General features: G+C 41.0%; 1 protein-coding gene across 2 annotated transcripts in view; it reads right to left on the reverse strand.

Annotated features, from left to right (window-relative positions):
* prkcbb (protein kinase C, beta b) overlaps positions 1 to 26,093 on the reverse strand; it is a 101,135-nt gene that overhangs the window by 35,480 nt on the left and 39,562 nt on the right. For both annotated transcript variants that reach the window (XM_003454945.5, XM_005459431.4), the window contains exons 4-10: positions 25,215 to 25,326; positions 24,734 to 24,862; positions 16,748 to 16,904; positions 16,075 to 16,209; positions 13,825 to 13,921; positions 7,981 to 8,124; positions 1,370 to 1,543 (exon numbers count right to left, since the gene is read on the reverse strand). In XM_003454945.5, coding sequence (XP_003454993.2) covers positions 1,370 to 1,543; positions 7,981 to 8,124; positions 13,825 to 13,921; positions 16,075 to 16,209; positions 16,748 to 16,904; positions 24,734 to 24,862; positions 25,215 to 25,326 — 948 coding nt within the window. The remainder of the gene's footprint in view (positions 1 to 1,369; positions 1,544 to 7,980; positions 8,125 to 13,824; positions 13,922 to 16,074; positions 16,210 to 16,747; positions 16,905 to 24,733; positions 24,863 to 25,214; positions 25,327 to 26,093) is intronic.

The following is a 26,093-nucleotide window of genomic DNA, read 5'->3' on the forward strand; positions in this document are numbered from 1 at the left end:
CTCCAGTCAGAGAATTAGTGCTGAGCAGGATTAACATGCACATGTTAAGTTTGTATAAATGTGTGTGTGTAGGTGTGTGTGTGAGTATCAGGTCTGTTTTATTTACTTTTGTCATTCAAATTCATTTACAACACATCACTAATCAGTGAGAATGCAGAGATGAGTGTTAATGAAGCAGGAGAGCTCTATTTACTCCCCTGCTGACTCATCATTAAGACTAATGCACATTATATGTATGTCAGAAGAATACGTAACATACAGTATATGGACACAAGTCTGTGCATTCCAGCTGTAAGTTTGGGACGACGGGTAAACAGTCACTCCAGATGTTTTTTAGGTTGTAGTTCTTGTGTTTGATAGCATGTGTAACCAGGAATATTAAAAAAAAAAAAAACCTCCACATTTTTCCACTAAAAGGTTAATATAATCCATGTAGACTGAATAACAAAACTAATAAATAAAAAATACACAATATAAAGTTAAAGTATAAATTATATTTTGACAAACTGGGTCTAAAATTCCTTCCAAATACACAGACCACCACCTTAGAAGGTACACCTGTTCAACTACTTGTTAATGCAAATATCCAGTTAGCCAATCACATGGCAGCAGCTCTATGCACTCAGACATGTAGACACAGTGAAGGTGACCTGCTGAAGTCCAAACTGAGCATCATAATGGGGGCGAAATGGGATTTAGGTGACTTTGTGGCGTGTTTGTTGTTTCCTGTTAAGAACAGGAAACTGAGAATACAAATCACACAATCTCACCAAAACTGGATAAAAATATTTGAAAAGCATTGGTCTGATTAGTGTTGAAGGACAGAATTTAGCATAAACAACATGAAACCATAGATTCCTCCTGCCTTGTATGGGGGTGTAATAGTATTTCTTGGCACACTGTGGGCCCCTTAGTACCAACTTAGCACCCTTTTTGCCTACAGTGCACCATCCTCAGGATAACACACTGTGTCACAAAGCTCAAATCAGGGTTTCTTGAATGCAACAGTGAGTTGTGGTGAGATGGGAGATTAACATGTGTGATGCAGCCATGTCAACATGGACCAGAATAAATGAGGAATGTTTCCATGACCCGGTTGAATCTATGCCATGAAGAATGAAGGCAGTTCTCAAGGTGAAAGCAAGGTGTACCTAAAAAAAGTGTCAGCTTCAGCAATGGTATTAATGTCCATTACTCGTGTGAGATCCATAATGGTGAACATGACAGTTACTCTTCTTATTGATGACTGAAAGTGCCAATTAAATTTAAGGAGTGACAAGTTAAAACAGGGTAGCTTTTCAGTTTCTATAAAATAAAATGAATATATCTCAGTGAGATATATTCTGTGGGAACATGTCGGCCCACCCACCATAGTCTGGAAGGTAGAGTGCAGCTGCGTTAAGAAAGGGGGCTTTCCAGATAAAGCTAGCACTCTCTTCTCCACCATGGTGCACTCTACGTCGTCATCTTGGATCACGACGTCCTTCTTCAGGATCTTTATAGCGTACAGGTCCTCGGTTCCTTTACGCTCTGCCAGCATCACCTTAGAGAGAGGGAGAACAAAGAACATGTGGGAAATGCAAGAAGATGAATTCATCAATATTCAAAATCTTTAAGGCTCACAGCTGCTGTCATGGCTCTGTACCAACAAAGAAGGGAAAGAAACAGAGAGAGAAAAGGAGAAACAGGAGAAACAGGGGAGGTATTGTGAAGGACGAGGATAAAGGATCAGAGCGATAAAGGAAAGCTTCTCTGACTGTTTTGGGTTAGACAGTCAAAGTAAGAAATAAAGAGAAAAAAGACAAAAAGAAACCGATTCATCACTTTTCAAGACGCCAATGGAGGCAAAATAACCAGGGGAAATAAAAACCAATAGGAAAGGAGAGAAAGAGGAAAATGGGATGGTGTGAAGCCGCTTACAGAGTCACTCAACGCCATTTTTATACATCACATACATTACATTACAATTTGTGCCAGATAGAAATTAATCGTAAAGTCACCTTTGTACCATCCTGTACTCACGGGCTACCTGAATTTTGCGTTTAAGCAGTTTTAGTTGCTTTGCAAAGCAAAACCAGAGTCAAAGTGCGAGGAACCGATTAAAAAACGCAATTATCTGCTCTAACAAAAGCATGTCCGGCTAAACAGATTCCTACCTACAGAAGAGACGAGCAGCGCCGCATTTATTAGCTCACACATGTGTCTTTACTGCATTTGCTCCACAGTTTGTTACATTACCCAGAAACACACAACGTCTCACTCAAGGATTGTAGGACGATCTTTAGGACTTCAGAATGAATGTGTTCAATAACCCCTGCTGGATGGCTGGCAAGGCTTTAACAAACATTCATTACATAAAGAATTTTAAACTCGCCACTCTTACAAGTATTAAACATAAAGGTGCCGTTAGAGGACGCAAACCCTAAAAGCTGCTGCAGCAATCTCCCTGCAAGGGGAGAAAGCGCTTAGCCAGTGGTTCTTCTTGTGATAACTTTAATATTATTCAGAGTTTCTCAAAGATTTTTATACTGTTCGACTTCCTTTTGCCCTTCATGAACAGTAAGGATGAAGCAAAGGAGAAAAAAAAGACAAAGAAGACAAAAATCAAAGTAAAAAGGGCTTATTTCACATTTTCTGGATCATATGGTTCACAGTGTGGGGAAACTGTAGATAAAGGAAGGTTGATAGGTGAAGAGACTGGGATTAAAAAAGCAGAAAAAAAAGGTTAAATGAATTCTAAGAAGGGCAGGGCGTTGTGAGGGACACATGGGCGAACTCAGAAACTGCAAGTGTGACTTTTTATTGGGAATTCAGGGGTGACAGCTTCTTGTAATCCACTTATGAGATGCACATAAATGAAAATAAACACACCCTGAATTGTGATTACTTTTATTTGGTTGCCAAATGTGGACCAGGTGTCATGAAAGGTTCACACAGACTCGTGACCAGAGCAAATGTTCAATTAAATTCAACCTTCATAGAAAGAAAGGATTTACAGGAGCCTGTTGAGGGTGTGTGTGCTGTGTGTGCAGCATTCATGTTTAAGATAACATTGAGATAGTTTGAGAAATGATGTTTTCATGCAGCGAGTTGGATCAGACCGTACCAATAAAGCACGATGTGTTTCAGCCTATCTAACCACACAGCTACAAAATCAACTGTTCCTTATATGTTGAATTTTAACCTAGAGGCATATTAATGTACTACTATAAGGAGGTTACACACGGCCTCACATGTGACTCTGGTCGACTCAATGACTGTAAGATGCCCAGGTCCTGTGGCTGCAAAAACAACCCCAAATCATCACCCCTCCACCACCGTGCTTGACAGCTGGTATGAGGCATCTGTGCTGATATACTGTGTTTGTTTGTTGTCAAACATCTTCATTCTCCTCTTTTCAAAGAACATTGTGGAAGAACTCTTGAGGTTCCTTCAGTTTTCTTTCTGTACTGTCATGAGCTTTTACATTTAACATGCTAACTGAGGTCTGTACAATCTGTCGGTAGTTTCTCTGACCCTGACCGTGACCTGAATTTGCTGGGACGTCCACTCCTGGGAAGATTGTGGCATTGTGTTAACAGACACCTGAATGCTATAGAGCAGCAAACTGCTAAAGTCTCTGCTTCTATCCAAGTTTCCACATGCTAATAATCAGCTAATAATCTGGCTGATAGTTACCCCCTCATTCCTATGGAAGCACATTTGTCTTTTTTTTTCAGAAAGTCACTGTGACTTAGTAGCAGTGCTGGTCAAGTTACTTGAAAACAGTAATTCATTACTAATTACTGATTACTTCTCCAAGAAAGTAATCCCAATACTTTACTGATTAGTTATTTTCCAAAAGTAATTAGTTACTTGCTCTTAAATCTGTTTTCACCTGTTTAGCAAGAGTGGAGCAGGCGGAGGTTTGCCTGGTGCCGCGGCGGTCATGTCAGTTGGGGGATCCGGTGGTTGCTCTGTGAATTTCACATTCCCGTGGCAGCGTGCTCGGTGCTTGCTCAGATGTGAAGTTTAATTTTTCGCTGTAAAAAGAAGTTTTCTTCCCACGCAGAGTGTACAGCGGACGCTAATGTTTTTGTCGCTTTTTAGGGACTCAAACTCAAAGCAATGTCAGTACTTCCACGCTTTAAACGCTGCACGGTCATACTCTCTCCTGCACTCCATATTATCCATTGTTGATCTGCGCACGTCTGTTGCTGCCACGGGCGTCACACGCTCGTACGTCATTGTCATGAGACACTCTCGCAAACAAAATCACGATTAAGTAACGCAGTAACACAACGTGGTTGCGGGAAAGTAACAGTAATCTAATTACTTTTTTTGCAATAATTACTTTATTCATTACCTTATAAATTAATCAGATTACAGTAATGTGTTACTTGTAACGCATTGCTGCCCATCTCTGCTTAGTAGTCAAGATATTTCAGTGATTTCTTGCTTGGAATAAGGGCACAGACACCAACTTAAATTTCACAATGCTGTGGAAAGACTGGTGTTTGCCACAGTATGATGTGTAGTTCCCATGTGGCTAAATGACTTCTGTGACCTCAAGAAGTTGTTTTTCATTGAGTTGTATTGTGCATTTTATATCTATTATTAAACATTAGATTTTAATTTGCATAAAAAACAGGGCGAACCTAGTCACCAAAATTCCACTTGACCATTCCTCTGTGGCTAAAAGATACAGCCGCGAGAAAGAACACAAGCTTGATCTCTACAGGCTGTATGTCTGCAAATAGAAACATATACCACAAAGATGTAAGAAATAAACAAAACTACTTCTTCTTACTCATTATTTAGAGGCAGGAAATGAGCATCAGCGTCGCGGTGCAAACACATTGATGTCACACTCGTTATTCTCTCTAAATTCTTTAAGAATGGAGCAATAAGAGTGACCTCTTATCCCCGCTTTTCCCCTCTGAGATGAGAAACTTAGCAACTTTGCTGTTTATGTCTTATAAATATTCAGGTATGATAATGCAGAGAGGTTACTGGGTTCGGTATTCTATGGGGAGTGCAGCACAGATGGACAAAGAGACGCAGTTATATATGTAGACGGGTGTGTGCGTGAGCACGTATCAGGGTATTAATATGCGTTTTTGGTTATACAGCTGCCAGTTTTAAAAACTTCAGCTGGTAGTATACTTTGTTGAACACAACTGAGTGTGTGTGTGTGTGTGTGCATATGGTGGCAGTGTGACTTTATGTAAATACAAACTTTATAGAGTTGAAACGGAGAGGAAGGACACCATCTGGCCCAAAGTTCATTTTATACAACCACAAGGACAAGACCAGCACAGGAGAAAGACATAAAATGCACAGGTCAGACAGTAACAACGGGATCTTTTTGGCATCATTACACCACCATCGATTACTTCTGCATTTATTATTCTTGTTTTTTTCACCTTCCCAGTTACTGTGCTTGACCACAAGGATGTTCGGTGTCTGACCCACTCATAGACCGGTTGCAGCATGTGTGTCAGTGTTTGCACCCCAGGAAGTTTTTCAGGGTCGTTTGCCAGAAAGCCATCCCGAGGATATTAGCTGTCATGTGTCGTAAATGATGCCGCTGTGTTTTCTCTGCTGACCTTGCACAGTGAATTTATCCAGGCAAAATGAATGCTGCCCTGCAAGAATCTGCACTGTGCTGTATCACAGTGGGCTGTGTGTACCATAAAAACTGTCATTTATTATATATAGTATACGCAGCTGTTGTTTCCACTGAGGCATTGAGTGTTCCAAGAAAACCTACATGAAAACAGACTTTTAAGACTTCCTTTTGCATTTGGATCATGTCGGCAGCAGCTTTAGTTACAGTGTTTGTGTGGTGGGCTTGAACAACATTTCTTTTTAAATACCATCAGTTTGTTCATTACTCAAATAATTATTCTACTGTGTACAGCAAATCTCAAAGGCTGCAGTGTCTTCTGTGAGGGGAAAGGGGGGAAACTGTAACAAAGAACTAATTTGTTTTGTAAATGTCTTAGCTGGTCTAGAGGATTGTCCAGAATGAGGTTTGGGGCCTATTAGAGGTTCCAAACCAGGCCCACTGGATGGCTGCGCAAAGTATGGAAAGTGCAGAGGAAAATTCAACACTGTAGCCATTGTCACAAATCCAGGCAAGGATGTTGGCAACACAAAAATGATTTTACAGCGATTAAAAATTCATGCATCTCTCAGCTGAAGTGTTATTGCTGGTATTATGTTGCTGTGTCCCACCAAAAAACTAAAGGGAACATTCATGTATCCTAACACAATTCCTCACCCGTATGCTCAAAGGCTACTGCAGGGAGCCCACCCGGGGAACTGTGTCAGTCCCCCCTGTGGTCTCTTCATGCCTTACTGTCTATTCTAATGAAACTATATGATAAATGTGCAAAAAACGTTTTGGTAATTCATTGCTCAGACTGTCCTGTAGTCTTAAAATATAAACTTTCTTAGTGTAAACTCACTATAAAAATAAAGGACATTTCTATAGCAGAACATGATTTTTTCTATAATTTAATTGTTGATCTATTAGTTAATTACTTTGGTGTTATTTTTGTGTGTCTGTGCAACTGCAGCTCTTACTGCGCCGCGATGCAAAGAAATGATGAGGCAGGCCAAAATGAAGCGTGCCCTCTTGACTGCACGTGTCTTGTAATCACAGAGAAGTGTTTGCAGCAGTATTGTGTTACTCCGGTTGTGTGGCAGCAGGTCCTACCAGCCTCCCACGCACACTCAGGAACCTTTAAAGTGACACACACGTCATGTGAGCGACTGGTTTCACAAAATGTCCTGGTGCGTGTGTGCGTCTGCATAGCACAGACTAAAATGACTGTTGGATTTACATTTGCAGGAATGTGCTTTCCAACATGTGTGTGTGTGTGTGTGTGTGTGTGTGTGTGTCTGTACACTGTCTTCTGCTGAAGCTGTGTATCTCTGCATGCTTCAGCAGTCTGTGTTTGTGTGTGCGCGTGTGTGAGTTGGGTATTCCAGTAATGATCGCGCCTCAACTCAGGCTCCATTACAATGACGCATCAGTGTAGCTTTAAATGCTTGTTACCATGGAAACAGGCAGCCGGCATACAAGTCTGATACTCAGACAATGGTCTCTCTCTCTCTCTCGTGCTCTTTATGTCACTTTCGGTCTCCCTCCACCCTGGTGCTCTACCCATCTTTTTCCCCCCTCTGTCTGGCTCTCACAGCATCTTCCCATTCTTTTTGTTTCTTGCCTTGATTTTCATTCATTCACATCACTCTAACCCCCCCCCCCCCTCCCACTCTCCCGCTTTTCATTCAGTCCGACGTTTTTACCTCTCGCTCATTTTATTCACGTCAACCTTGTCGCGATGCCTCACATCTCTCGCCTCTCTTCTTCCATCGCCTGCCTGTTTGTCACATCATCTTCCTCACCTCTTTCTCTTCATCCACCTCGGCCTACTGGTGCTTCATCACCTTTGATTCCCTCTGTCTGCATCTCCTCTTTTTGGCCATGTTTTCTTTCCTTTGCTCTAAGCTCTGTTTGCAGTCACACAGCAAAGCTCTGATGCTCAAACAAACACAAACACACAGACAAACAAGAGCCTCCCAGATATATTCGCTATAGCGCATAAGTTATAAAAAAACAAGGTTTTCTGTATCCATGATAACTGGCTCATATATCAACTTAAATTACATGTAAATGAAGAGGCCAAAGTCACAGGGAGCATAATATAGCAAGAGTTTGGCTCCCTGGCCAGTTGTTAAGCTATGATTGTGTTGATTTTTGGATTTTAAGGGTGAGGCCACTGCTCTTTTTGACTGTACCTTGTATCCCATAGAAAATGTTTTTTTGTTTACTTTATTTAAAAAGTGAAAATATTAATTGGCAGAAGCGCATAATACAAATGGGCCAGATTTAGCCATGCAGGCTAATTTCCATCTGGCATCCCCAGCAAGTCGATGGTGTTAAATATCAAAAACAGTAACACACACACACACTTAAACGTCACGTCTTACCTTGCCAAAGCTGCCCTTGCCCAGCACCATGAGGAAGTTAAAGTCAGACAACTTCATGCGGTCTTGGTTGCCATTGGAGTCAAACCGGGATGCGGCGTTGGCTGACTTCCCATCTGTGTTCTTCCCAGGACCAATTTTAGCCCTCTAGATGGGGGTGAGAGAAAATAAAGAAGAAATTAGGCAAAACAAATTTGGCACCCGACTCCAGGATTTCATAGTGAGCTAATATTTTTAAAAATGTCAGGATGAGGATGTTGGTGTTATTGAGCCATCTGGACTTAATTAAGAAGTGCTTTTTGTAGCATTTTAATGTTAATGAATACTATTAGTAATTTTGAAAACACTTGCGTAATTGCCATAAACAAAGATCAAATCAGAGACAGATTGGTAAGCATGACTATAAGACCTAACAACTGAGAATTAAAGATGTGCTCTTAATGGTTTATATGGTTTATAACCATAATTACATGATATGGGCCAGTCACAGCAGCTCTAGTTTTCTGGAAACTTCCAGGAGATGGCTGCTGTGGCTTCCCGGTGACTGCATAGAATGTTTTTTGCATTCACTTTACTGATAACAAGTTACCGGTCGCTCAGAATGTGCAACACCCTCAACCCGTCTCCAAACAATTACGGTCCGACTCTGAAGGTGTTTTTACACCTGCAGTGTTTACTCTGTTTGAATTGATATCTGGTTTGTTTTCCCCCTTGGTGTGTTTCACTTGTGCAGGTGTGAACACGGTAACGACCACACTGAGACCCTTTAGATGGTTTGGTTCCAAATGAACATTAAGGTAGTTTATCTATGGTGTGAATGTGATCTGACCTCAATCTGAACCAACTAACAGGTGTGCATTTCAAGTCTGAGCTAAAAAACTTCCAGGAGCCATGCATGCTTTGTACTCTGGGATGTAGGCGGTAGTATAGATGTCCAAACGTCTGTATGAGGTAGCAACTAGCCGTGGAACATACAGAAACTTCTTCCTGTATTTACTTTTGTTGCTCCCGGCCCAGACACAGCTGGCCAATAAGCAGACTGAATATTCTCATCTAGTAAGTGGTGATGCATTTTGGTTTGCTTGGAGTTCACTTGGATTTTTTGCAAAAAGAAAACAAACCACAGGGAAAAGCTACAAGTTCACAAACTCATCAACTGATTCAATCCAGAGTAAACGAACTATAGGTGTGAAAACGCCCTGAGACTGACCATTGTGAGAGACTGGACAGGTTGGGGATGGTTTGCCTCACATAGTTGTGTCTGATCTCCCTTATCAGGGCGGCAACGGAGCGGCAGTTCTTTGCCAGATCATTATAGCAGCCTTTGTGGTAACCTTTAGGATCTCTAGTGTTTCTCCTATTCCTTTGCTTCAAGTTATAAACCTGTTTTTCCTGTGCTACTTTAGTTTAGTCTTACTGTCTCCAGACCCATGCAACCATATTCCCCACTCACCTGCCTGCCCGCCATCTCGTCGCCCCATCTTGGCCTCTCTTGGTAACCTCTCTGTTCCCTCTTGCACAACAGTGTGACGAGTAAGCACCATTTGCTTTGTTTAATTTAGTTACAGCAGCTCCTTTATTTCTAACTCTGTTTTTTCCCTCTTTTAGATCATCCCACTAAATCTGCACCAGTCGCGCCTCACTAACTTTAATTTGTTGTTTCACTGTAAATAAAATCCCTTTCAATGTCCTCCATTTCTGTGAGTCTGCTCCTTGGGGCCACCTTTTTACTCTTTCTGATAACTATGATGAAATTTCCTCTGAATGAAGGAGTTAATGTGAATATATTTGAGATTTTCCCTGATTTATCACATTTAATCTCTGTATTATCATGAACAGACATGAACACAACTTATTGTCATTTTATTGCTGTCTTGGTGCAACAAAGATTGCGAGTTCACTGCACGCACTCACAGTGACATGTACCACGTTTTCCTTTGTCTGACTGCAAAATTAATTAAAAAACTAGTGCACGCAGTAAAACACAGTGTGGCAAAAAGACTTCTACATAGTGCTCATGTGTAAAGTATGATATTTGCTTGTGTTTGCATTTGTAACCTTTACTGGCAAAAACCAGAAAGATCTTTTTATCATTTTTTTTCAGTTTATATAAAAACCACTAAGCGCACACAAATAATCACTGACTTTAAGATACTGAAGCCACAGACGTAAACATAACTCCATGTCTTTAAATTTTACCGTGAAACAATCAAAATGTGTTGAAAGACAGAAATCTTTCTCGTTGTGTTTCATTTATCATTTATTCTGTTTCATTTTCACCTTCATCTTTATAGATTTGGCCTTTGTCTCTAACTTTCCATTCATTCGTGTCTATCAGCAGCTGTCAGTCCTCTGCTCGCTCTTCATTTCTAACGATCTCTCTGTCTCGACCTTGTCATTCCCTCTCGTCTTATCTCCCTTGTAAGAATTTTAATCGTATTCTTTACTTTGTTAAGCCGTGCTTCAGTTTTAAAATGCTCTTAGTATATTAATCTTAATTAATACATGCCTCCTCGCTCAGAAACAGAGGTACAGGCAGAGCACATCTAATCTTTTTCCAATCTTATCTTAAACTGATGATCCACACTGACGGTCTCTGCACTTTTTGTCCTGTGCCGCTGCAGTAATTTCCTCACTGCCACTGCTCTGCGGCTCCCTGCACTGCGTGTGGTGCACGCCGTACAGTTCTCGGCTCATCAATGGATAAAAGCCTCTATCTGTCTCCATCTGTTGTCACGCAAACACACACAGACACACAAACAAGCGGGAACAGTCAAGGTGTTTGCGAGCAGCAGAGCATGCTGAAGGCAAAGCCTGCAGAGTAACGCCGCTCTCTCGCACTAACTCTGTCTAAAGCAGGAATGTCAAACTCATTTTATGCAGCGGGCTACATACAGCCCACTTTGATCTGATGTGGGCCGGACTGGTGAAACTCCAATTTCTGTCAGTGTAAAAGATTTAACTACGCATTCAATCAATGTAAGACAAAGAAGAGGAATTTTAACATCATGTCTCAGGTTTTCTACATAGTAAAGAAATGCTGCCATAGTAAATGAAAGAAATCTGTCAGCATGACTCTTTGAGCTTAGATTGGAAGAATGTGTATAAATCTATAACTGAATTACTTTGCTGTACTGTGAATGTCCATGAGGTTTAAAACTACAGTTAAAAGACCAAAATCTATGCCCTCCTTTACATTTTCCAAAGCCTGTCAACGGGCTGGATTGGGGTCTTTGTCGGGCTGATTCTGGGACACGGGCCTTATGTGTGACACAAAAGCCATGCATATGATAAAACACCACCAGAGAAATGATGAATGCAAACAGAAGGATGTCATTAAATGTCCTCAGAACTGAACCCCCCCCCCAAAAAAAACTCTGTGGACTCTTAAGTACAAGTAGATTTGGGTACTGGCAGTGTACAATAAGGCTGGGACAAAATACTGATGTACCAATATAGTTTACTGGCTTCTCTGGTGACACAATTGTGAATATAGTGGTGCCAAATTTGAAGTATCGGACACGGTAAAATAAAGTGTTATTACTTCTTGATTTCCATCCCTCGAATACATTTAAAGCACTTGTTAGTAATGCGGTGTTTCTACCCTAAAAATTACAGTTACCACATGGTACCAATGTGTGTTGCGGAAAATCAATAGATATCAATCTGTGACACCAGGAAAACACTGCTCCCCCAAATATCAGTGGTGACGCTGACGGTCCAGCTGTCTTCCAACAAGCTGTTCTAGATGCTTTTCCCACACAGTCACAGTGAACTGTAAACCAATCATCATACAGGAAAATCTCTCGTTTGCAAATTTATCGTAAAAGTCAAATCGCCTTCTCTTTCATATCTTATTCTGTGTTTCATCATGTGTATGAGATGAAGGCATCTGTGTCTTTCTTTCTCATTGCAACCTCTCTGAAGGCTTCACCCCAGAGGTTGAATTCAAGCTTGTGTGGACGCGCATGTTTCTGTGTGTGCATGTGTGACATCTGGCCACCCCCCGAGAATTTGTCTCAGTAAACGCCTGAGGAGCGTGACCTTGAGGAGACATGGGAAAGAAATACAGATTAAAAGAAAGAAAATCACAAGGCGGGCTGCAAAGGTGACAGCGGACAAAACAGATAAGTCAAGGAGGGAGAGGGAATGAGGACAGGGAGGAGGAACGCTGAGAGAAAGGGCGCATAGAAGGCAGGAATAGCTTCCCTATAAAGCCAACATTCAAACAATTAGCCATAAAAAATACTGCAGCGCACTTACATAAAACTTGTAAATGTTAAAATAAAGGTGCAATCAAGAAGAGTTATAGCAAAACTATCTAATGAAGGGAAAATCTCTTTTTTGTAATCGTTCCCTATGGAAGGTCCGAGTTTTCCTCATACCCTTTTCTCTTCCCTCTAGATGAATCCATTAACTGTTTTCTAGCTCTTGTGAACTCATCTCTCCTTGTGCGTGTCAGCCAGCTGCCCTCTAAACCCGCTCACCTGCAATTCACCTCTCAGGTTTGCAAACCCTGCCTCTCTCCTCCCCGCCAGCTCAGCCACAGACCTCCGGGGCACACCACTTGCCTGGAACTTTCCACTCTACACTTCCCTCTGTGTTACAATAAACCTTTTAAACTCTGATTCTGTGGTCTGCCGACAGCGCCCTGCATTTTTAGTTCACCGTTTCTTGGTCAAAACCTTAAAAGTTTTATCTCCCTAAATCATGTCGGCCTTCAACAGAGGAAACTGTTTTATCCCCCAGTGTCTGTGTGCAGACACGAGAGTGGTGCCAATCTTCTTATCCATCGGGAAAAAAGTAATGCCACATATACTAACGTGCAAAAGTCTTCATTTCTACAAATTCTGTTTCCAAAGAGCCAGACTTTCTTGTAATTTTTTTAACGTAGTCTTGAGCAATAGTTCTCCAGGGTTTCTGAAGCTCTTTCAAAGTTTTTTTTCTATTAAACCTCTTAACTATGAGTCATGAATCATTCAAGCATAAAAAAGGCCCCTAACTCAAGGGATGACCCAGCGTTGTGCCTACAGATAAAAAAGAACCAATTGTAAATAGTGTCTTTAGGCACTTTGTTACTAGCAGCCACAACAATACATCATTTGTTCACATTTCTTCACTTGAACCTGCAAAACATGCCAATGGTAATGCAGTTTGGCAGACATAAAAAGTAACATTTTTGCACCATCAAAATGAGCTAAATTCCAAAAATGTAGCAGATCTCAGTGTGGTGTGGTCTCTAAAAAATTTGAGGAAACTGGACAAGTTGAGAACAATGGAAGTGTCAGACCTGAAAAAAATATATAATGCATAAAAATTGGGGTTGGGGTTAAAGACCTCTGGATAATACTGTAAAATGTGGGTATTTTTAATCTTTTTTTTTAACATGTCCAGCAAGAACATTTTTCTTAAACTGTGACAGAAGCAAATTTGTCACTAACATCACTATTTTAACACATTCACAAAAAGTCTTTCAAGTTTGTGGCTGAGTGTCACAAAGACAGAAGGAGGCGAGCAAAAGAGAGAGAGAAAAAAACCAAAGTGGTTATCCTCAACACTGCCAAATGAACGGGCCTACTGGTCAGCTGTTACTCTCTCACACACACACACACACACTGGGCCTGCAGTGTGCCAGACCGCATGGTGCTATAAGTGTGCCTGCCAACTGCTAACAGCTCTCCCAGAGTGGCCCTCACTCAGACACACACAGATGCATAGTCCTCACACACACACGCACGCACGCACACACACACACACACACACACACACACACACACGCGCGCGCACAGGTAACCCTTTAATCACCTGTACTGTACGTCAACTTTTAAGATTTTAATGCACACACACCTCAAATTTCTGCCGTAGCTCCTCGTTGCCCTCCTCCCCCTCCGGAGGGACAGGTACATTGAAGTACTCGCCTTCTTCTTGGGAGAGCAGCTTAAACCTAAAGTGAGAGAATATTTCCAGTCAAATCAATTCCCAATTAGTTTATACAATTGGGGTGTTTAACTGCTGCCATTAGCTGAAGCTGCTGACAGTTACTGCACCAATTTAAGGGTCTAAAGAATAATCAGGCCATTATTTACCAATTCATTCCCCTTCATGGTAATCTAACAAAGCCTGAGATGGGCTCAAAACACAGTGGAGACGCTTATCGTCCCACAAAATCAATACTATATAGTTTTCGCATTTTTAAATAGCAAATCATTTGTGCTTGGCCTTTATAGATGCAGGGAAACAGATCCCTGCTCTTTACTTTCTTTGCTGTTAGGAAATATGCCTTCTCAGCCAGTTAGACTGTCAGATCAGAGCTGTGTTTCAAGCAGTTACGCCTTATGCCACAGTTATTTTTGTTAAAATCGTTCTTCATTTTCCTGTTTTGGCAGTGATGGAGCATAAGTAGATAATATAACTGGCTCGTTCCCTGTTCTCTGAACCACTTGTGCAAGATTTTAATCGATGTTAAAAAATGACACGGGAAACAGATATGAAGTGGCACTGTTGTTTATCAGGAGCTACCTTTCTGGTTTCTGTACTCCACTTACTAGCAAAAATCTGCCCTTTAAGCTGCAAGGTGGAGCTGTTACTGAAATTAACACATGATAACAAGCTGGTCATGGTTGCTTATCTCATAATAAACACTTATTAATGACAGCCACTATGTTTGCATACTAATGGAGTTACTCAGTTTGTGCTAGCTCCTTCAGACTGTCAACAATATATAAAAGGTATCACCAAAACTTTGAATCCTATAATGAACTCATATTCTTACATGTGTACATTTACAGTGCTGTGCTAAAGTCTCAGGCCACCCCTCATTTCTTTATATTTTTTTTTTTAGGAAAATGGGAAATTTATTGAAACATGTGCAATTACAATTAGTGTATATATAAGACAAAAACAGAGTTAGTACATTTCTGATTAGGCTTCAGATTAGGCTGCATCTCTGTGTCAGATCTCTGCTGGATTTTTTCCCCATTTCTTAAGGACATAACTTTCATCTGCTGAAAGTCATTTGTTGTAGATAGTTTTTAGGACTGCTACTTCTTCCTTTGTCCTCTACCTGCCCACTTTCCTAAGATTTTTTAGGGACATACTGCACACTGAGCTGAGTGCCAAGTTTGCAGCTAATAGCACTCTGGGAATCACCATGTTGGTGCAAAAATATTGTTTTATGTGTCAAACTTTGACATCTTTTATAGGTTCAAGTAAAGAAATTGGAATACAATTGTTCTATGAGACAGGCTGCTAGTAACAAAGTACCTAAAGATGCTATTATATGGCTCTTTGCTAATTATGAATGCCTTTTTTATGCCCTTTTTATGCTTTAATGACTCTTAGGTCAGCATTAAGTGGTTCAATAAAGAAAAAGCAGCCAATGTCCAATGAAAAACCTTAGAAGAGCTTCAGAAAACCAGAAGAAAGTGTGTCTCCTTGGATACAGAATAATAAAAAAAATCAGGGGTGACTCAAGACTTCTGCACAGTAATGTACATACTGTACATATCTGCAAACTATTATTATGACACAAGTATGTTTTAGCATTATTTCAAATACCACAGTATCATACAGAGCTTTAGCTTTACTCTCGCTCTGTATCTCCTCTCGCCAGCGAGTGTGAGCCTTCTGGGCTGCTCGAAGACGGAATAGAGGAAAACTTGCACAGGTTCACTCTGAACATCAGGTTTTTAATGGCATCTTTCCACCTCCACCATTCCACCTCAAAACCTGGCATCTCATTAAAAACCCTGACAGGGCAGCGTCAGCAAAAAACAAAAGAGAGGAAGATGGATATAGAGACTGGGCTACAGATAGAAAGTGCAGGAGGGAGTGCAGGAGGGAGGGAGTGCAGGAGGGAGGGAGGGAGGGAGGGAGGGTGGTGGAGATAAAGAAGCAGAGATAAAGAGATGGGGGTAGAGTTGCTCTGGCGCTGAGTATAATCAGACTAAAAAGAGGAGCTCTAACTAAAGTATTTCTCCTACAGCGCATTAATGAACAAGGTCACCTTTCCCTTTCCCTCCTCCTCCTCTACCACCACAGTTTCTCTGCCTCATGTCTCTCCACACCCTCTTCTATTCCTCCTATTTTTCATCTCACCATCCATCCACCCCTAGTTTCTGGAGCTCCGAGATGCCAAAGGACAGTGATCCCATGAAGTCATTGCGGCTGGTCAGGTCCCAGTCCCACACCTCCACGGACAGACGGCGGTCCTTATCGTATTCTTTCAGGTGGCTGCGAGACAGGGAAGGACAAACAACAGTTGGATGATGGCTGAGAGTGATAACTGTAGGTGCGGTTATTGTCAAAGGTTTAAATTTAAAAGACACATGGGAGCAGTGTTGAATTGATTCTTTTTCATCTTCCACATTTATTCCTAGGATCATTCCTCTGATAAGGTATCAGGAAAGCTTTCCATCTTTCTTCTGCACATACTTTTTTCTTCCCTTTAGACACACTGATAGAAATGATAGCATTTCAGAGTGAACATCTGCACTTCCACGGTAAATGCAATGTGCCTTATTAAGTAAGTCACTGGAGCCAACTGTGGCAAACGACCCCAAAAGCAAGGTTTTACAAAAATGAGGCGCCAGATGTTTTTAACTGAGCGCCAGCGGTTACACATGCTTGGAAAGACGAGCATAATGCGACGCGGTCTCAGATCATTGCGCTGAGCGAGTGAGGAGAAGACGAAAAAGAGATAAAGGGACACAGGAAAGACAGGCTGATAAATAAATAAGATAGCCTCGCACTTGGCGTGATAAAGCCTTACAATTTAAAGGTCTCGTTCCAGGTGGGGTTGAGGCAGCACTTTATGGTCTTGGTCTTCTGTTTACTCTCGCTGCGGGGATCCGGGATCAGTTTAAGCTTCACATAAGGGTCTGACAGACCGTTGGGGTCCATGGGAACCAGATTCCTGGCCTCTTTGACTGAAGGGAGAAATAAAAAGAAACAAGACGTGTGAGGGGAGAGAAAGAAAAAGAGAATAACAGAATTAACACTAATTTAAAAGCAGCATTGAAAGTTTTAATTTATAAACCTTTGTTTAGGATAAGTACTCAGCACAACACTGAGACAAAAAAATACACAAGAGTTTAAGAAACCACAGCTTTAATATGAAGGGGAACTATTTCTGCATATAAATGTAACTAAATGTAGCTAAAAGCAACTTTAATGATCACTCTCATAAAACAAGCTGAAATTAGGAATGGTGGGAATTTATGGTGGGAAAATATGAATATAAATTAATGCGGACATAATTTTAATTATTACTATTCTTAAGACTTAAAATAAAGAATAAACATGTTTATTCAACAACCACCTGGTTTTAGCCAAATATTTATAATCCCATATATCTGCACTCACTTTTCTGCTGCCTGTGTATGAATTTTCCTGCTTGGTGAAGCTGAAGCAAATATGCATTTGTTTTTATTTTTAAAGTGATAAATGAGCTGACATTGCTTTAAATAGAATTACCGCCTAGCAGTGAAAACCCATGCCAACCAATCTATTGGTTGTTTTAGTTGTATTGCATCCACGCTCGTTCATAAGTGAAACTTTATTATTCATGCTTGGTCAATAAAGCAGATTTTGACAGAACAATGCTTCAAATATGGATGTTGCTGCAAACGAGCTACAAATCTAAAATCTGGATGCTTTACACACGTCTTCAAGCCTGCAGCAGGAAAGCTCTACAACCATTTCAGGGTGGGTACTATGTGAAATATGGTCAGAAACTTCCCTGCTGTTCTGCAGTTATGTGTTTAAACTGTGGCCGGTGTTCCTGCAGAACAATCACAACGTCAGAGCAACTTTTTGGATATAAATGGTCATCATTTCATTTCATCCCATCAGACATTTTTATAAAATTCATGTCATAATTACCAAACAGATTCAAACGGAGCAAACGAAGTCGAGGCCAAAAGCAGCAGCTTTTATTACTGACCCTGAAAATAATCAGTAATGAATGATTTTGCAAAATTTGAGGAATTTTGCTTAACACGTTCCTCATATATTGCATTCCCAAGTTGGGTTTAGCCACCTTAAAAAACTTGCAGTCACTCCATCTTTTAGATTAAGTTAACAGTTCAACTTCAACCTTTATTTATTACCAGACATTGTGTTTCAGAGAATGCATAGTTGTTTTAGCAGTTCTGTCCTACTTGTTACTGCAATTCAGTCAAATAAGAGCCTTAGATTGGAAACCAAAACTCTCCCCTGAAACCAACAAATTAAATTTCGGCATGCTTAACCTAACTATACAGGAGGTTACAGCCTTGAGGTTAACCGAGTCTGTCTGTAATCACCGTGTAGACCGATGAAGGTTGCCAGTTCCAACACTAATCCTTCTTATGTGGCTGTTTGTTATTGGGCTGTAATTGTATTCCAGTGGTGTAAAATCCCCCGCGGTCAGAGTGTGGGTTAAATTGCGTGTGCACACAGTTACAGTTCCCGGTCAAGTTGTGAGGTCACATCCAATTACCAAAAGCAGGGCTGCTGTGTCTTAGGCAGCCCATTAGGAAAGCAGTTGACACACAAAAGCACACAAGACCTTTGTCACTGCACATGCAACACACACAGAACACAAATGTGTTTGGTTAGAGCTCGGTAATTTTGGCCGTGGACTGCCTGGCAAAACAATGACTTTGGAAGTCTAAACTAAAGGTGTTATGTGCAATATTTCATCTACACTGCTTTCAGGGCAAACTATCACATCCTGTTAAAATTAAATATAAAGAAAACAGATAAGCGCTTTCGTTCCATCCATCGATCTCACAGGACTATGCTTTACTAGCCGTTCCCAGTGATTCCCTTATCGTAAAGTCCTGCTGTGTCTAACCTTTCCATTAGTTACTTCCTGCTTAATTTTGGTACTCCCGTTTCTCTTGTGCTTTGTATTCATTTTTACTTCCTCCCCTGTGATTGTGTGGATTGTGTGCACCTGTTTCTCGGTTGTGTGAGAGTATAAATCGTGCTGTCTTTTCCTTGCTCTTTGTCAGACTGTCTGTATGGATTTGTTTTGGACTTTTGACCTATAAAGGTGCATTTAAAGGACTACATATACATCTTATATTGCCATTTTCTGACAATGGGTCTTTACCCAGATAGGAGACATACTATTTTTGCCTATTTTATTCACTTACAGCACAGTTGTTGCACCAGCAGATGTAGGATGAGCCAGATGTGGCTCAAATGTCACAACACATCTCATAACTGGCCTTTTATAAGTTGGACCTCTGGCTGAGCTGAGGCAGCTAGATTCACCCTGGGCAAAGACAAATGTGGCCCATAAAAGAAGTGCATAACTTTGCCACTTTTAAGCCAAACATTTATTGCAATCTGGGTTGAGCGTGTGAATTTTAGCAGACTCAGTAGCGGCTTTGATCTCCCAGTGCAGCACAGAAGAATTTGTGCTATTTAACGAGTGGAGGGCGAGACAAAAAGTAGCATGCACTGCGACTTATTTTAGCTAAATTTGGCGAAAGGTCTGTTTGCATACTGACAAAAAGTGTTGCACACTGTTGCGATAAAACTCAATAATCCTTTGGGGGATGTGCAGCATAGCCAGAGGAGAAACTAGAACAGCTTGCCAGTGAACTCACAGTGTGAGAAAAACCTCAAAGATGTCAGAGAGATGAAGTCTTCATGCTCTTTAACCATTACTCTACACTAAACTCCAGGAGGTTAACCACAGCACGCAGCCATTGGCCAGCATTAAACCCTCAGTGAAGCAGCTCAATAAATATTAGATGATGCCCGTTAAAGTGACCATCAAATGCAGGTCGAGGAGGAGAGCTGTAAAGAGGGTAGCATGCCAAAGAGTCTCAAAGGACACTTACAGTAAAGACGTGCTGTTTTTATAGAAGTGAATGGACCTGTTTGTGTATGCACAGGTGAGAAATTCTTGCTTGCATCCAGTGTGTGCTAACTGAAAGGCACATGTACGGGCCTGTGTTTGTGTGTGAGGGGCAGGCAGAGGTGATAAGAGTGCAGTTACAGCAGGATACTACATGTGAAGTGCTGCGTGGGTGTTGGCTGTGCCCCTTTTCCCCTGTGAAGCAGCTTCATAGGATGCTAAGTAGGATTACTGGGTTATATCCACCTTCTTCTTGCTTGCAAAAGCTTTCCTGAGAATGTCATCCTGTGGATGGTGACAGCCTTCAGTCTGGGATGCCTGAACAGATGACAACAATAATAATCCAAAGTCTGAAGAGTCTAGATATTTAACATCTGATCTGAGCCTCACAAAGCAGGAAATAATGTGCAGTGGCTCTGTCGTTTTCCCAGACAGGCATTGCTACTCCCACCTGTACTTCCAAATGCCTGCAGTGTCACCTGACCCACGTTTTCTCTCTGTTCTTGATTGGCTGCTGCTTCTCAGCTAATGAATTATGCAATATACCGTACATGCTTGCAGCTATCCATCTGTCACTGGTTCAGTTTCAGAATAATGACTATTTTTGAAAACAAAAATCAAAAACATGGTCATGTTTTGGGACAAGCCTACTTCCTTTGCACCCCCCTCCCGCTCCTGTGATCTACACCTATATGTCTATTCATTCATCTGTTTTCTTAATTGCTTATCCAGTTCTTGGTTGTGGACAGGGTTAGGGTTAGCAAAAGGTGGGTTACATCCTATGTCAGGTCTAATGCAGAGAGACAGACAACTATTTAAGCCCACATTCACACACCTACAGCCAATTTAGTCTCACCAATTAACATAAAATGTCTTCGGACTGTAGGAGGAAGCTGGAATATCTGGACAGAACCCACACACACCCCTTTTCATTCTCTGATTTAAATTAGACTTTAGTAAAAGCGTCTAATGAAGGCCATTTCACTAAACAACTGGCCAGCTAAGCACTGGTTGGAGAGGAGCTGGAAAGGGTTTGAACGTTATTGAAGGTCTCCCCAGTCTTTGTAGCTATATACCAATACACCCCACCATTCAGAACAGCTAGAGACACACAACAGGCTGTATAAAACACATAAATGATCCCCTACTCCACTATTAGGCAGCTTGGGTGGAGTACCAAAGACGGAGGGCACCTTTTAGTGTCCCACTGAATTCTCCCTGCTGGAGTGTCCTTGAGCTAGAGGCTGACTCCCCCTCCATCTCCATGTGCACTGTTCTGCCAGTGACCTGAGCTCTAATCTGACTATGAAAGAGGCCGGAGGTGAATTAAAATTGATTATTAAAGTGTCACTTTACGCCAATGTCAACTGCTTTGATTAAATCCACAACCCAATTGCACTTCTCAGCGTAGCAGCTGTTTTCACCAGATCCTGCTACATTAAGCTGTAAAATAATTCCTAGTGGTTCTGCAATTCATTCTCAGTGGTGGCATTTTTCCCCACCTCTACCTCCCTGCATAGAGGGTATACGCTAATCATAGCTCCACACTGACCCCTGTGGACAAAAGCAAGCACTACTCCTCCAACACCTCCTTTTACTATGATCTGCAAAACACAACCACAAGTTATATGCACATTAACATAAAAATCAGTGTATGTGAAAGACTGAAATACAGATGAGACTAAACGTCACGGTAAATAGCTTTAGTTAATGTACTTTGACATTTTCTACCATTTAGCTCAACTGTCATCTGCTCTGGTTTGCAGCACCAGTGAATTTTTAGCCTTTTCTGCTGTCTTAGCAGTCTGCGTGTGATAAGTCTGCTCTCTTATCATTTCCCAGAGTAACCACCACTTAATGATCAGTCTACGAGCGTGGGAATCTGAAAGAGAGAACAGAGAAGGGAATCTGCAGAGGAATTAAACCCAGCAAGAGCCCATAAAGGGAAAATATCCTACATGCAAAAATAACAGGCCTATAAATGTGCTGTTACAAGTTCTCGCTAACATTTATGGAATATTTAGTGAGGACACTGTTTGTTTTCATGGATCCAATCAATAACTGCGGAAAAATGCCTGGAACCATTTGTAGATCAGGAAGAAGTCAGCTTCCATTTATTTATGCTTTGTAAGAAGATGCACTGCCAAAAACTACTTGACAAAATCTTTGCTTTTACAGAGCTGGAGGAACAACAAAAAATAAGAGATGAAGCCAACTGAAGACTCTGCATGGCTTAGGAAACAACAGGAGTTTTATGGCTTAAGATTTGAGATAGGATATCTTATGAGATGCCGAAGTTCATATGAAAACACAAGGACAAAAAAAAGGGGAAGAAAAATGCACATTAATTATCACTGCGTCACCTGCTGCTTGAGTATGACTTGTGACACATCTGAATCTGGAGCAGGTTTATGTAGGTTGTGTTTAGGAACTCACATCACACAGCTGGAGTATGGATCCTCAATAAAGTTATTTTTTCGTTTGAGGCAAAGCTGTGATTATCAGGATAATGAGAAATGTTAATGTAAATCTCTGCAGCCACCTGCAGGTCATATAAGGCACTGCGGATCAATGTAACAATGTTTCTCTCCACTTCTCCATTTTTTTTCAGTTAAATAGACGACGAGACAGAAACATTGTTCCAAGAATAATGTGAGCATACAGTGTAGTGAATAGTATATCTCATTGAAACAACACTTGCTTAAATGAAACAAAATGAATGTCTACATATTGTACTGGCATACATACTAACATCTGCCACAATAATCATTTTTATATGTGCACAGAATGAGAGTCATCACCTAATTTACAGTAAAGATTTTTGTAGTTTTTAATAACTTATTTTTCACCAATCAAACATTCCTCTGAGTTGTTGAGAAAAAAAAAGTTCAATCAGATGAATTTATTAATAATTAATATTTCATATTTTTGAAAGCTTGGCAGATAAGTGATTTCTCTGAGCAGCACCCTGCCTATTTATTCATTCTTTGGCTGCCAGATACGACCGCTGTAATCCTAAAGGCCTACAGCGAGGGAAGCAGGTGAAATTTCTGACTGCCAAATACAAAAACATGGTTTCACAAACATTTTTCACTACTGTGCAAATGTCAGTGGTACACGTAACGTCTGGCAGGCAAATAAAAAAAAAAATCAGACATACCACAGAACAAATGGAGACACAGTCCACAACACACTGGAATTGACTCAACTCGCTTCCCCGGTGTATCCCATCATCTTTTTAATATATTTAACCCGGAGAGAGAGCTAGCTTTGCCTGAATGCACTGGTTAAAACACAGTGTGAAGGGCTGCTCAGTGGATGAAGCGACTTCATAGAGGACACATAAATTAAGTCAGCTGATGGAGGAACGCTAAACAACCATGATATCAATCAAAAGTGAGACTATTAACATAACGACATGTGACACACTACAATCTGAATCTGAAAATGTAACAAATGTAACGTAAAAAACTGAGACTAAAAATGAGATCAAATGTATTTAACTCTTAATTAATCTGTTTTTCCTTTATTCTAACACCAACTTGATGACTTAATGCCAAATAATTATGAGAGCAGGGAGATTGCTGTTGTTATCATCGTCCCTAATATTGCATCACTCTAATAGTTTTCTAGGTTGTGGTGTGGTTGAGCACTAGAGTCCAGCATCTGATAGATTTGCCAAATGACCTTTTAAATCACTGACAGCATCGCGTGAGTTTTGGACCTGGAGATGACACTTCACAGAAATGAGGCCGTGACATAGTTCTCACTAGCTGAGTCGAGAATGATAAATGATTTCATGTTCAGTCACACCTCAGTCTGCCCAGAAATAATACCAGTAACTGCAGTGGGGTTACTTGTACTTACCACTGCACATGCACTGTAATAATGGAAATGACACGAATGGAAATTAATAAATAACCAAACAGAACTTGTAAAGATCATCTTGGAAAAGCAAAACGTGTTCAGATCACAATTCTGATTACAAAAGCTGCCTGACAGGACAGGCTTTGGAAAAAAGTCCAGCTTTAGAGCCGAAATAAATAAATGTTTGCATCCGGGTCCAAATAACACTTTTGGTCTGTATATTTCAACAACTGAACTAAAGATGATTTCTTAAAATATTTAATTAGAATTGAATAGAACAGCCTTTTAGTTTCACTGCACATGTACAATGAAATTGTGGGTGCTCCACACCAACTGTGCGTGAAATAAAAGACGTCATCAAACATGCAGATCCATCAGCTGTGGCAACTCCTCGGAAATAAGAGAGCAAATATCATAAGTCTGTAACCCAGTTATGGTGATTCAAATTCTAGTATTTTATTAGTGTGTCACTGAGCACTAATTTACAAGAATGTGTGTCTGTGTGAGGCATTCACACAGTCCACGTCTGCAATTTGCTAACCAAGCCTGTGGGCATTAGCCGATAACTCGTCCAAATGTGGTCACGTGTGGATCCAAAAATCCAAGATGGCCGAAGTCCTAAAATCGAGGCTTCCAGAATTTTATTCCACAAACCATTTTTATATACAGTCTGATTGAAGCAAAGCCTGCTTCTATTAAGTATATTGTGTTAATTTTTAAAGATACACACTGACTGTACTCCAGGTTCACTTTCCTTGCACACAGGAAACATCAGTGTATCTGAATAAAACCCTGGTCATTATTACAGACCAAAGTGTGTGGCACTTTCCTCTAATGAAAGTGGAAATGAACGCAGACCAAACGAGAATGATTTCTAAGTGTGAGCTCATATTTCAGTTCCATCCTTCACCTTTGCCAACAGCAGAGGGAGACAGAAGACCGGTATTCTCAAACTTTAGATTGACAGGCACGCCGGGAGGACTGCACAGGTGTGTGTAGGCTGTATACGTGTGCATGCCTCTGGGATATACTTACTGGTAACAGTGAGAACATTGGTCTTAACCTCGGCGGTGATCTGGATGCGACCTCTCCTCTCAGTGTGGTCTGTGCCACACAGACTCGGCACGTTGGCCACACATCGCTTATGGATGTTCATCATACAGTCTGAAAAATACATTCACACACACCCACAGATGTATTTGTAATGTTATGCAAGAGTATTATTCATGGTGATATGTGTGCCACAAAAATATTACATACTACTGCATGTCCTCCCTCACTAGATCCATGAAGTTTCTTTGTGGTCTTCCTCTTTTCTTCCTGCCTACATATCCAACACCATCCCTCCCCTTTAATGACATTAAGGTATGAATAATGTTCTACCTAATTATACCTTTTGTACATCCCTCTGTGTGAGCATGCCACCTAAATACTGTACAATCTAAATATGGATGGTACAATCGTAAGGCTGCAGCATGTGATACATGCATAAATGGGCGGCGGGTGTACTACATACGGTCACATCTCATGCCCTGGTGTATGAGGCCATAGAGTAGGGAGCCACAGTGGTCACAGAAGGTGGGGCTGGAGTAGGTGTGGATCTTAAACTTATGCTTTGACCTCGGGTCCTGAAGAGCAAGAGAGGACAAAAACAGAGAATTAAACACTTTTTCACTACAAATTAAACATTTCTTTAATGATTTTGTTGTTCAACTGTTTAAGTGTGCACCGTTCAACCGCTTAAAAAAAAGCAAACAAAAAAACTGAATGAATGAAGCTTTGCCTGTTCCTCTCCTCCTCCATCTGTTTGATATTCTCCTTTTATCACCAGCATTCATCTTAGTCTCTCTCTCTCTGACTTTCCACTTTCCACTTCTCTGAATGGTAATGGTGCATTCAGGGGAAAGTTTTGACAGGCGGGGTTTATATACGGGCAACTGCACTGTAATCTGATCAAGATACATTTCCTCTGAATTTCTTTGTTGGCATCAATTTAGAAAGCCTACAAAGGATGCTACAATGCACATCCGCATGTGCCTGTAGGCAACAACAGTGACGCAACAACTTTGCATGAAGTCAGCCTCCCGTGACATCTGTTAAAGTCGAACGAATAGCAGAGACAGCGTACGGCTACGAGTTCAGGTCTGCCGTGCACAGACAGGGACACACAGTTATGTTGGGTTAGCGTTACTTCAAAGAACATTACACAGACACGTGTCTGAGTGTGTAAACAGATTTATGACCCAACCACACAGGTAAGTCAAACACACAGATCTGGGTGTGGCTTTGATGATGTAAGAGCAGCAATAACAGAATCAGAATAATTTATCAGTCCTTGAGGAAGTCACATGGTCACAGTTGCTACAAGACCGTAAGAGCAGTAGCTGAATAAACC

The sequence above is a fragment of the Oreochromis niloticus genome, linkage group LG4 (assembly GCF_001858045.2).
Source record: "Oreochromis niloticus isolate F11D_XX linkage group LG4, O_niloticus_UMD_NMBU, whole genome shotgun sequence".
NCBI lineage: Eukaryota > Metazoa > Chordata > Actinopteri > Cichliformes > Cichlidae > Oreochromis > Oreochromis niloticus.